At 51.7% G+C, this 12,396-nt stretch overlaps 1 protein-coding gene across 1 annotated transcript; it reads left to right on the forward strand.

Annotated features, from left to right (window-relative positions):
* Positions 1 to 255: 255 nt before the first annotated feature.
* Positions 256 to 2,040, forward strand: LOC120640062 (cysteine-rich receptor-like protein kinase 6). Its single transcript, XM_039915953.1, has 4 exons — positions 256 to 306; positions 534 to 1,164; positions 1,470 to 1,576; positions 1,675 to 2,040. Exons 1-4 carry the CDS (start codon positions 256 to 258, stop codon positions 2,038 to 2,040), a joined length of 1,155 nt encoding a protein of 384 aa, XP_039771887.1.
* Positions 2,041 to 12,396: the final 10,356 nt, after the last annotated feature.

Raw genomic sequence — 12,396 nt, forward strand, 5'->3', positions numbered from 1 at the left:
CGAGCGCCTGATGGAGAGCACGGACTTCTGTCCGGCTCGGCGGCGGCGGCGCAACCAAATCTGCGCACGACTTCCATCTGCGAGGCGCGCAGCACCCGCACCTTTTGCACCTCCTCCACCGCTAGGCTCGCTGCTGCCAAAACTGAGTCCGCGCCCCGCTTGTCCAGTGCCGGCGACACCGGCGACGCAAGCGAGATCCGGGAAAACTCGAAGGCGACCCCTAGCTTCCGGATCTGACTTGGAGGGGAGGACACCATGGGGCAGCATGGACTAGACCTCGAAGCCGGTCAGGCAGCGAGGAGTGACGTAGGGAGCGACGACGGCTTCCAAGGCCGGGGAGATCGCAATCGGCGGCGGTGGCGGAGGTCCGATTTGGAGAGCGGAGAGGATTAGGTTTGGGAGGAGAAGCAGGTTCCTGTCGTTTTTTTTCTTTTGGGCTGGGTGATTTGGTGCGGGGCTGCGGGTGCTAGGCTGGGCATATTGGGATCCTGACGGTCGGCCTCTACCGTCAGCAGGCTCCCCGTTTCTGGTAGTGCGGGGACATCGGCGCCTCCGCCTGCAACACCTGCGTCGCCACGGGCTTCCAGGACACGCAGCAGTTCTGCGCGTTTGCCAAGGACGCCGCCGTGTACTATGACTCCTGCCTCCTCTGCTTCTCCAACACAAACTTCATCGCGACCGCCGACAACGATGTTGTGATGATCCTCATGAACACCAAGAACTTCACGGGGAACGCCGACTCCATGAGGCTCATGCTGTTCACGCTGCTGAATGACACGACCCAGCAAGCGGCCGGCAGCTCGACGAGGTTCACGACCGCGCGCCTGGACATCAGCTTGCTGCCGACGATGTACTGCCTCGTGCAGTGCATGCCCGACCTCGCCGCCGGCGAGTACGCGGCGTGTCTGCGGGACTTCCTGCAGCTGACGCTCCGGTACCTCGACGGGAAACAAGGAGGTCGGCTGATCGGGGTTCGGTGTAACATGAGGTACGAGATCTACCCTTTCTACAATGGGGACCCGATGCTGCGTATTATCTCACGGGCCCCTGCAGTACCGGCGATCAATAGCACGCCGCCGGGAACGCCTATCACAGTGTTTCCGCAGCCGCCACTGCCGCCGGCGTCAGTCCCGGCCGGTCCAGCACAAGAACACAGAGACAGAGGTACGTAAGCCATCCTACGTTTTTTAGTTGCTTTTGATTGTTTGTTTAGATTAAGGCCCGAAAGGATACTTCCACGTGTAAGACGTTGGCAGATAGATAATTTAGACCAGAGTGTTAAATACACTAGTGACCCTTCAACTTATAACGAGGTGCCATTTAGGTCTACGAAGTTGTAAAATTGAAATTTGGCACCCTGATCTTTTTAAGTTGTGTCACTTAGATCCACACCTCATGACGTGGTGTCACACGACATAAATATATGAAAAAAAACCTGAGTTTCGTCATTTTCTACCTTCACATTCTAGAGGGAGAGATAGAGAGAGGAGGCAGGGCACGCCTGAGTGCCAGCAGCAGGGAGGGGTGCGCCGCCGTGGTGTCCTCCTCCTCCAACTCTGGGGAGCACGAGCGCGAGGTGGGCACCGAGGACGACGGGTTGCGTGCAGAGGACAGCAGCGGCGCGTGCTGGTGGCGAGGAGGTAGCAAAGGCTGCGTGTGCATGGTGGAGTGCAGAGGCGGGCGAGCGGCGTGGAGGTTGGCGGCTCGCCGGAGGCGGGCGTGTGGGGCATGGAGGCTGGTGGCTCGCATTCACGAGAGGCGTGCTCGCGACGTGGAGGCCGGTGGCTTGCAGCCACGGGAGGGGCTCTTGCAGCGGTGCGTGTTGGGGCCAGGGCATCTGGCGGCGGCGCACAGGCGGGCTCTGCGGGGCAGCGCACGGGCGGGCTCTGCGCGGCAGCACGTAGGCTCGGTCCCATGACGGCGCGAGTGCAGGCTAGGGAGGGGAGCTCACAGCAGGTTGAAGCGCCGCTCCCTCGCCCAGCGGGCTACAGCGCGCGGCGCGAGCCAGGGGCGGCGGTTGGAGCAGAGGCGGCGGCATAGGCAAGACGTGGAGGTGAAAGGAGGCGAGGAGGATGTAGATATAGAAGATGATAAAACTCAAAGGTTTCTTTTCATATAATCATGTCATGTGGCGTCACGTCAATGGATATGGACCTAAATGACACAACTTAACAAGTTATGTTGGAATCGGAGGCGACAAGCGACGAAGGAACACGATCAATCAAGCACACGGGACACACGATTTACGTGAAAAACCCTCCTAATGCGAGAGGGAAAAACCACGGGCGCCAGCCAGCAAACACTTCACTATTTTTAGAGTCTGTTACAATGCCGTATGGCGGCTTACAAGAGATGAATGGAGTAAGCTTTGTTCGGGCCTCCGCTTCGCTATGGCAGAAGTCGGCCAGCCCAATATGAATTTGGAACATATTCAACAAACTCCACCTTGAGACAAATTCTCTTGCAGCATCTTCACTTCATCCTGAACATCATGAAGAAAAATATAACTGGCGCCAAATAGCCTCTTGGGCTAATTAATTAAACCAACTAAGCTTGAGCACAGCTCAAACTTAGCAACAGGAACTGGTTTAGTCATCATATCAGCTGGATTATCATGAGTGTTGATCTTGCATACCTTTAGCTTACCTTCCTCGACCACATCACGTACATAATGATACTTGATGTCAATATGCTTTGTCCTCTCATGAAACATCTGGTCTTTGGTAAGGTAAATAGCACTTTGACTGTCACAATATAAATCAATGCACGAATCAGCCCCAACTAGCTCAGAGTACAATCCTTTGAGCCAAATTAATTCCTTGCACGCCTCAGCAATAGCCATATATTCTGCCTCAGTAGTAGACAAAGCCACAACAGACTGCAAAGTAACCTTCCAGCTCACAGCACAACTGCCAACAGTGAACACATAACATGTGAGCAACCTTCGCCTATCAACATCAGCAGCAAAATCTGAATCAACATAGCCAATAAGTCCCTTCTCAGTTCTGCCAAACTTCAGGCAAGAATCTGCAGTGCCTCTGAGGTACCTAAAAATCCACTGAACTGCCCTCCAATGTTAGCACACTGAGCAGCTGACAATCTAAAATGGGTTGCAATAGGAGTACTGATAGGCTTAGCATCATTCATGTTGAAACGCTGAAGAATTTTCTGAATATAATTCTGCTAACTAAGAAATAGCACACCAGATTTTCTATCTCTAGTAATTTCCATGCCTAAAATTTTCTTAGCAGCACCAAGATCTTTCGTGTCAAATTCGTTACTCAACAATTTCTTTAACTTAGCAATTTCGACTCTACTCTTGGCAGCAATCTATATGTCATCAACATAAATGAGCAAATAAATAGGCGATCCATTAACATGCTTGATGTAAACACAGCTATCAAATTTAGACCTCTTAAAACCATGCGACAGCATAAATGAATCAAGCGTTTTATTCCACTGACGAGGGGACTGTTTCAAACCATACAAGGATCTCTTCAACTTGCACACAAAATTTTTCTTGCCTGGCACTATGAATCCTTCAGGCTGGTCCATGTATATATCATTCTCAAGTTCACCATGCAAAAATGCAGTTTTCACATCTAACTGCTCAAGCTCAAGATCATGTGCAGCAACAACACTAAAGAATATACGAATGGAACTATGCTTTACCATAGGAGAGAAAACATCATTATAATCAATACCAGGAATTTGACTGTAGCCCTTCGCTACTAATCTTGCCTTATACTTTGGAGGCTCGCTTGGAGATAAACCCTCCTTTCTCTTAAAGATCCACTTACAGCGGACTGTCTTCTTCTTCTTTGGCAATGGTACAACATACCAAGTATGATTCTTCTCAAGTGACTGCATCTCCTCATGCATAGCAGAAATCCACTTCTCTTTTTCACCATAATCAATGGCCTCAACATATGCGACTGGCTCATGTGAATTCTCCACCTGTTCAGCATAACTCAAAGCATAATATGTTAGATTACACTCTTCAATAAGATGTTTAGGAGGTCCACAATTTCTCTTTGACTTGCGCTCAGCAATAGGTAATTCCTCCTCTTGCTGCAAATGAGAAGGTGAGTTTTGCTGAACACTATCATGAGCCTCAGAATCATCAGCATCATTTCCTGATCAGTAATAGACTCCTGCGCACCTAACTAATCATCTAGAAGCTCCACCTGTATACTGACATGCTGCTGTGCAACATCATCACTATCTGAAACATCTGAGGACAAACTGTCAGTAAACATCACAGATTCATTAAAAACAACGCTCCTGCTTATGAAAGTCTTTCCTGTTTCTGAATTCCACAATTTATATTCTTTGACTCCAGAACCATAACCAAGGAAAAGACACTTAATAGCTCTAGGCTCTAATTTTCCATTATCAACATGTGCATAAGCAGTGCATCCAAATACTTTCAACTGTGAATAATCAGCAGGTGTGCCAGACCATACCTCAACAGGAGTTTTCTTATTTAATTTAATAGAAGGTGACCTGTTGATCAAATAGCACGTGGTGTTGGCTGCCTCTGCCCAAAAATGCTTGCTCATGCGTGCATCAGACAGCATACAGTGCGCCCTGGAAATGATGGTCCTGTTCATGCGCTCAGCCACTCCATTCTGCTGTGGAGTGTACGGAATGGTGTGATGACGGACAATGCCTTCCTGCCTGCAATAATTATTAAAGGCATCCGAACAAAATTCACCACCATTATCAGTACAATGCAATTTCACCTTCCTTTCAGTTTGGTTCTCAATCATAACCTTCCAATCTTTAAACACAGCAAAAATATCATCTTTAGTTTTCAGAAAATAAGGCCAAACTTTTTTAGAGTAATCATCAATAATTGTAAGCATGTAACGAGCACCACCAAGTGAGGGCTTACAAGAAAGACCCCACAAATCAGCATGTACATAATCAAGAATACCTTTGGTGGTATGAAATGAGGTGTTGAACTTTACCCTCTTGTGCTTCCAAAAAATACAGTGCTCACAAAACTTCATGTCACTCAAAGTGCAGCCCTTAAGCAAGTTTCACTTCATCAATTCAGCCATACCAAGGTGACTCATATGCCCCAAATGCTTATGCCAAAGGTTAGCCTCTAAGGACATATGAAGCGTCCCCTCATAAGAGAAGACTTAAATGTGATACAAAATACCAGTCCCAGGAGGCTGATGCCACATTTATTACATCAGATGGTTCAAAACCGTACAAACCTTGGAGGACACTCGATACAGATAATAATAATAAGTAGCCAAGCTACGACATAACACCAGACCGCAAACCACATGGGATCTAGCGCGGGCTCAGAGTACTACGACAGCGAAGGCATCTCGACAGGGCCGGTTCCACAGGCAAGGTTGGGTGTAGAACGAAAACCCTACTCAACGTCGTCTGGCACGAAGTCTGGGTCTTCTTCTGTAAAAAGTAAGAATGGGGTGAGTACAAACGTACTCAGCAAGTCCAATCACACCCACGGAGGGGGTTATATTAGAATAATATGCATAGGTAAATCAAGGATAAGGTTATGGTTTAATTTACAGAAAAACGATATTTTATGCAGGGGTTTATTTTAACAGAAACCTTTTTGAAAATCAGATTTTGTAGTAACACGGGGTTCAAGTTTTAATCTGCTACCGGACTCCCCGTCTGTCGTAGCACACGGCACAACTGCCGGACACAATTCCAAAACAACTCACGCTAGCCCATCCCAAGAAACACTAGTTATGTGACCGCACCATAACTCGCCCAATACCGTGGGCACGACTATTCGAATAGTTTCTTAACTCTGCAGAGGTGTGCAACTTTACCCACAAGTAGGATACCACAACTCGAACACCATCGTATCGGTGTAGATCCCAACATAGCCATTACCCACCATAGCTAAGCCTGACTAACCATCACGGGATGCACCAAGGGGTCATCGACCGTTCACTTAGGTATAACCGGGCATAAGTCACTCGGGGCTTATCCCTTTTCCTTAGTCACCTGTTGCTCTCAGCTCTCCTGATGGCTACCACACCAACTAGTGGGATTTATGCTACGCCGTTGCCCATTCAACGGTCGAGTGGTTTGCACGAAAGTAGAGTTAGGTGAGATGACACACCAACTCGGTCCTTAGACACGACAAGATGTATATCTCCCTCCTTACTCTGCCACACAGGCACAAGCACACCAATCGGCAAATCACACAGAAATGCCGTCCATCCCGTCTATACTCCTCTTTTGAAAATCCACAATTTATCCCTTCCCACATACACGCATTTTCTTTATAAAATAAATCGTATTATGGGTATTGTCCTAAGTGTTCTAATATCGATTAACGTCCAAGCGAAAGCAGACATTAATCTAGGTAGTCAAGGAATGGTTATAACAAATTAAGGGGTGGCTATCCAACCGTGTTTTCATGCAAGTAAAACATATGCAATTTTATAAAACAGACCATTGGGTTGTGTTTATAAAAACTAGGGCAGAAACATGCATCAAAGGATGGGATTGAACTTGCCGTCTTCAAAGCCTTCCGGGAGATCCTGCTCGCGGTACGGTTCTTCAGGTTCCGGCTCGCGGTACTGCTCGGCGAATTCCTCGACAGGTTCTCCCTCGTTCACACCGGTGTCTACGGCGCACACAAACAAAACATACAATCATTACACAGAAAAACAGGCATTATCGTTAAGCTCGAATCAGAAATAATTAAGATACGGAGATAGGAGTAATATTGTTGGACGGTTTTCTAATGGCATGGCCGAAATAATATTGGGAATGGTGTGGTCGAGCTTCGGAATAATTGCATGAGATGGTAGGTTAAAGGGGTATTTAGGGAGTAAACAAGGATCTCGGGACCTTGTAAATATTTTTGAGAGTGATAGGGCTTTGATTAGAATTTTCTGGAAGTGTCAAGGCTGCCCTAGAAAATAGGTACAATGTATAGTATATGAGTTTTTAGGATCTTAGGAAAAAGAATAGATAGAATCGGAGTTGGTATGGATTAGATATTGTGGTTATAAATTGTAGTGCTTAATTAATTTCGAAAATAGAAAAAGAGTACTGCTTATGTGCGTGATGTCCTCCCAATTAATAGGTGCTGCGCGGGCTGCTTGTGCATTGGTGGGCTGGCCTGGTTCTCTAAAAGAAATAAGAGGGGGTTTTCTGGAAAAGTACTTAGAGAGTGGGGGATGGCTCTTAAAAGAAAAGGAAGATAGGAAGGGGGCTCAGCACAAAAGTGCCTTCTTCATCCTCCTCACGAACGCAAACAGAGCAGGGGAGGGGGCTCACAGTGGAGGCCTTGGCGCCGGCTCTCCAGGGCACGGCGGCGGCCGGGGCTTGGGGCAAAACAGAGAGGAGGTCGTGGGGGTCTGGTTCCCTTACTCACCTCGGCCGGAGGTGGAGCGAGGAGGGCTGGCGACAGTGGTGGGCGGAGGTGGCCGGCTATGGCCGTGGTGGCGGCGCTGCAGACTTGGGGAAGGGGCGAGCGGTAGTGGAGATGGTTGTGGTGCCCGAGAGCTGCGCGGAGGCCCTCTTTATAGGCCGGGAGAGGCGGTGGAGAGAGGGGGCGCTGGTGGCCGAGCTCGGCGGCCATTAATGGCGGTTCGGCCTTGTCGGGGTGTCGCGAAGCGGCGGCGCGATTCGCGGCAGCGTAACGAGACGGCTTAGGCAGCGGCGAGCGGCGCGGCGAGGCGGGCAGCGCGGCGTCCGTGCGCAGCGACGGCCAACGCGGCACGCATGCACGCGGTGGCTTGTCGCGGCGTGGTGCGGTCCGACGCGAGGTGCGCTCGTGGTGCAGCAGCTCGGCGTGAGCGCGGCGAGCGCGTGCGCGCGTAGCAACGGCTCGCGCGGCGCGAGCGGAGGGGCAGTGGCGGTACGCGCGGGCAGGGAGGGCGTTGAGGCATGGGAGGCGTCAACGGCGAGCGCGACGAGGCGGAGCTAGCAGGTACAGCGAGGCAGCACGGCGAGGGGCAGCGATGGACAGTGGAGCTTGGAGAGAGGAATTAGTGGTGATGGGCCGGCGGCTGGCAAGCGGCACTGCTCAGCGGCGACCGGCGTGGTCACCGAGGCGGGGACGCGGGTCTCCGGCGATGGGCGGCACGGCAGCGCAGCAAGCTACCGAGGCGTGCGATAGCTCGTGAGTGTGCTCGCTGCTGCGGCCACGACGGAGCGTGCGTGAGCGACGAGGTGGCAAGTGGGCACAACAGTGGAGATGCATGGGATGGGGCGAGCGCGGTCGTCGGCTTTTGCTCAGCGTGCGTGCTCGAGTGCGAGGGGGCCTGGCACAGTGAGTCTGCGAGTGGCATTGGATTCTCTCGAGAGCTCGTGCAGGTGTGTGGGTACTGTGCATGGAGAGAAGGATGGAGTGAGATCAGAGAGAGGAAAAGAAAAAGGAAAAGGGAAAAGAAAAAAAAATTGAAAAAAAAGAATAAGGGGAAGAGAGAGAGATTCGCTCGGCAGATTTCGCGGCAGCGACCGCGGCCGGTCGCGCACACGCGCTGGTCGGGCGTGGCGCGGCGGTCGTCGGTACGCGACGCGCGGAATAGGAAAAAGAAAGAGACGACACAGTGATTGATTTCGGGTGTCGGGGCGGAGATCCGATGGGATAGGTTTCGGGAATTAGGGCTTAGGGGTTTAGGAAGATTTTGAGCTCAACGATGAAAAAGTTTTTAACAAAAAATTATTTTTAGCGGGTGTTTTAACTTGGTGAATTTTTCAGGACGTTACAACATATATCAAAAACAGCAGCAACAGTATCAATAGAACCATGTTAAGTGCTACCTCTAAGGACATATAAATGTGACGAATTCATATCACCAATCAAACAAATGAGAGAACCTTTAGATACCTTCACGACCCCATTTGAACCAGAGTACTTAAAACCTTCTGCATCAAGAGTACTGAGCGAGATAAGATTTCTCTTCATCCTCGGAATGTACCTCACATTCTTCAGTGTGCGTGTCATGCCATCATGAGACTTGATCTGAATTGAGCTGATCCCCACAATCTCACACGGGTTATCATCTCCCATACGCACCACATCTCCATTCTGCAACGGCTTCAAGGAACTAAACCAATCTTTATTAGTGTATGTATGAAATAAACACGCTGAATCAAGTATCCACTCATCATGACTAGCAACGCAACCAGCGAGTACAGCCAAACAGTCTCCTGAATCAAAATTATTGGTAGCAGCAGAAACAACATTTGAGGTATTACCATTAGTGGCGTTTTTCCTCTTCTCCTTATTCTGCAACTTCCAACACTCTTCAATAACATGAGTCTTTCCTTTGCAATACTTACAGAATTTCTTTCTAGCAGGAGGCTTGGACTTTGAGCGGCCTCTGCCATCATTGCTCTTCTCACGACCACTGTTGTCGTTGGAGGGCCTATGCTCGGATCTGCCTCGTACATGCAACGCCTCCCCCTTGGAGAATGACGATCTGTCTGACTGCACCATGCCCTTCATCTTCTCCTTGGATTGGAGTGCCTCATAAACCTCCAAAACGGTTAGTTCATCACGGCTTAAAACAAGGTGTCACGGAAATTTGCAAAGGAATTTTGCAGAGAACATAATAGTAGAAGACCTAAGTCCTCATCATCATATAGAACCTCTATCGGCACTAGGTCAGAAACAATCTCCTTGAACACAGATATGTGGCTCATTACCGAATCACCCTCCATCTCGAGCGTGAACAGCTTCAACTTCATATGCATCTTACTGGTCAGATCCTTGGATATACAGATTGTGTCGGTACCTCAGAACCGGGGTACCCCCTCTTGCCGTGTCAAGACTCGGGTAGTTATCAGTAATTACGCCCTAAAGACCTGAGCAGCCGGACCCCTGGGCTCCGGCTCCATCTCACCAGACCAACGGCACCGAACCCGCTTCCCGCTCGGGGCAGGTCCGGTGTCGCCATGTGTCCCGGGGAAGGGAGCCCTCAGGGTAAAACGGCTGGGGGCCCCGGACCCCCCTCGGGGTCCCGGACCCCCACATACTATGCGGACCTCTCAGCGGGGAGAAAACAGGCACCCCACCCGGGGGTCCGGAGCCGCCACGTGCCCACAGGTGGTGGCACGCGCGCGCGGCCGCGATGCTTCCTCGGAAAGGCTCGCCCACCTACCACATTCAATGCGGTAGACGAAGGTGCACTCTGCTGTAGAGCCCGAGGTGACTTTTGCCAGGCTGTACTGTTGACCGCGCGTTACCAAGGTGCACAGTGCAGCCGCTGGTGCCACCCACGCCACACTCGTCAGTCTACTACGCCAGCCAGACACAACAGCTCGGCGACGGAGTATCATAACTCCTACGAGGTAGACCCACAGTCTACGCCGCAACCTACATTGCTCCAACGAGTGCCTCGCCGATGGGACAAATAAAGACCCCCTCGGTCAGAGAGTCCACAGGACGAGGAAGCGTATCCGAGAAGAGATCCCCAACCACTGTAGCACCATTAGTATCTTTCCAGTATAGTATACATCCTTATGGGGCCCATCTGCCGGGGTCCAACGCCTGTGTACGCGTCCTCCCTTGCTCTATAAAAGGGAGATGCCTGTTAGAAAAGGGCTCAGGCCCGAGAGAAGCCCGGGCGGGGCAGAGGATAGACTCATTCATACCAAGAGCAATACACCACACAGTGGATGTAGGGTATTACGCTCTGGCGGCCCGAACCACTCTAAAATCCGTGTGTTCTTGCATTCTTGCCCCGAAGCTAGGTCGGCCTGATAGCTTAGCACTTCCCCAAGTACTCCCCATCGGGGAATAGGCGGGTGCGTTCCGCCACCCGGCTGTGGGTACCTTCAAAAGCCCACAACATTTGGCGCCGTCCATGGGGAGGAGCAAGTGTTGGCTAGATCTCCAGGCTTCTGAGGCTGAGCTCATCCTCTGCAACGGCGACGGAAAGATGAAGAGAGGCATGGCGGCACCTACGCCGCATGTCACAGCGCCAAGGCAGCAGCGCCCTCGGTGCGGCGGTGCGCGGCGGCGGCGCCTGCTGTGCGTCGCCACTGCGACACCTCAGAGCCTGCGCAGTGGCGCGCAGCGGAGACGCCCGCTGTGCGCCGCCCTACAACACCCCCGCGTCGGCTCAAGGTTTTCTCTCAAGCAACCACTAGAACTCCCCTGCGGCGACATGGCGTCGGCTCAAGGCTTTCTCTCAATATGAAGCTAGGGGCCGACCACTGTGGCCCAGGGGAAGTTTACCGTCGTCTCCTCCCTCGCCAGGACCGAGTCTCTCTTGGTGCTGCTGCAGACAGGATTCCGCCACCAGGCGTGGGGGCCTAATGCCAGCACCAAGGTCGAGCCGGCGAACGACCGCCCTTCTCCACGCTCCATGCTCATCCAAATGAGCACCCAGCTCGTGGTGAGCAATCATCGGGCTGGCTTCCGATGGCAGGCGGCAGCGGCAGGGCCACTCCCATTCAAAGCCAAAGAATTTGTTCTCATGCTATCTGAGCGTGGAACAGTTCTTGTGCTGGGAAGGGCCCCGCAAGCTCCCGAGGTGATACTGGATGATGCTATACAGGCACGTCCAGACCGCCTTCGCCCCCAACAACTGAGGAATTTCCAAGGTGGCAGTTCCACTCCGACCAGGGACGAGCATGACTCACAGGGCGACAGCTGAAGGTTAACATTAGATAGGGTTGGATGTATTTCTCCTTTGTAATAACATGGTGCCTACGTGTGGTCCAGAGGGGTAAAGGTCCGCCTTTGTAAACCCGACCTCTAGCTTTATCAGGCAATGCCAACAAGTGGTACAGAGCGGTAGAGGTCCGCCCTCATAAACCCGATCTCTGATGCACACCACTAGCCAAGAAATAAAGGAGATTTGCTTCCTCAGCCTTATCTTTACATTAACTTAACAGCACTCGCCTGATCAGCTTGCATTTTTTGCTAATGATCCAAATAGAGTTGATGGCTAGTGGTCAGGTTGGAATGCCCCTTCTAGCTGGAAGGCAGTTCGGACCCTTAGGGACCTGCTCAGGAGAAGTGGTGCCCGTATCCTGGGGAAGAGAAGCTCCGCGTGGCTTAGCCTGGTAATGTACCCTAAGCCTACGTACTTCTCTGCCCTATTACGAGTCCCCTAGTATCCGAGGTTGCTGTTCCTAGGGGTCCCGGGCTCCTTTCTAGAATAAGGCTTGGTTTCCAGTACCATACCGCTAGGTCCGGATACATATCTCGATGGATCGATGGCAACACTCCAAGTCCACTCCGGTGGCTCGCTCCGGCGGAGACCGCTCGCCATGGTCGCTCCAAGTCCACTCTGGTGGCCCGCTCCGGCGGAGACCGCTCGCCACGGTCGCTCCAAGTCCACTCCGGTGGCCCGCTCCGGCGGAGACTGCTCGCCACGGTCGCTCCAAGTCCACTCCGGTGTCCCGCTCCGGCGGAGACCGCTCGCC

This window comes from Panicum virgatum, chromosome 7K (genome assembly GCF_016808335.1).
Source record: "Panicum virgatum strain AP13 chromosome 7K, P.virgatum_v5, whole genome shotgun sequence".
NCBI lineage: Eukaryota > Viridiplantae > Streptophyta > Magnoliopsida > Poales > Poaceae > Panicum > Panicum virgatum.

Coding starts and splice junctions, on each gene's coding strand:
- LOC120640062 (XM_039915953.1), top strand. CDS start 256: ATGGGGCAGCATGGACTAGACCTCGAAGCCGGTCAGGCAGCGAGGAGT. Junction 1,165..1,469: donor ACAAGAACACAGAGACAGAG/GTACGTAAGCCA, acceptor TTCACATTCTAG/AGGGAGAGATAGAGAGAGGA. Junction 1,577..1,674: donor CTGGGGAGCACGAGCGCGAG/GTGGGCACCGAG, acceptor GGTGGAGTGCAG/AGGCGGGCGAGCGGCGTGGA.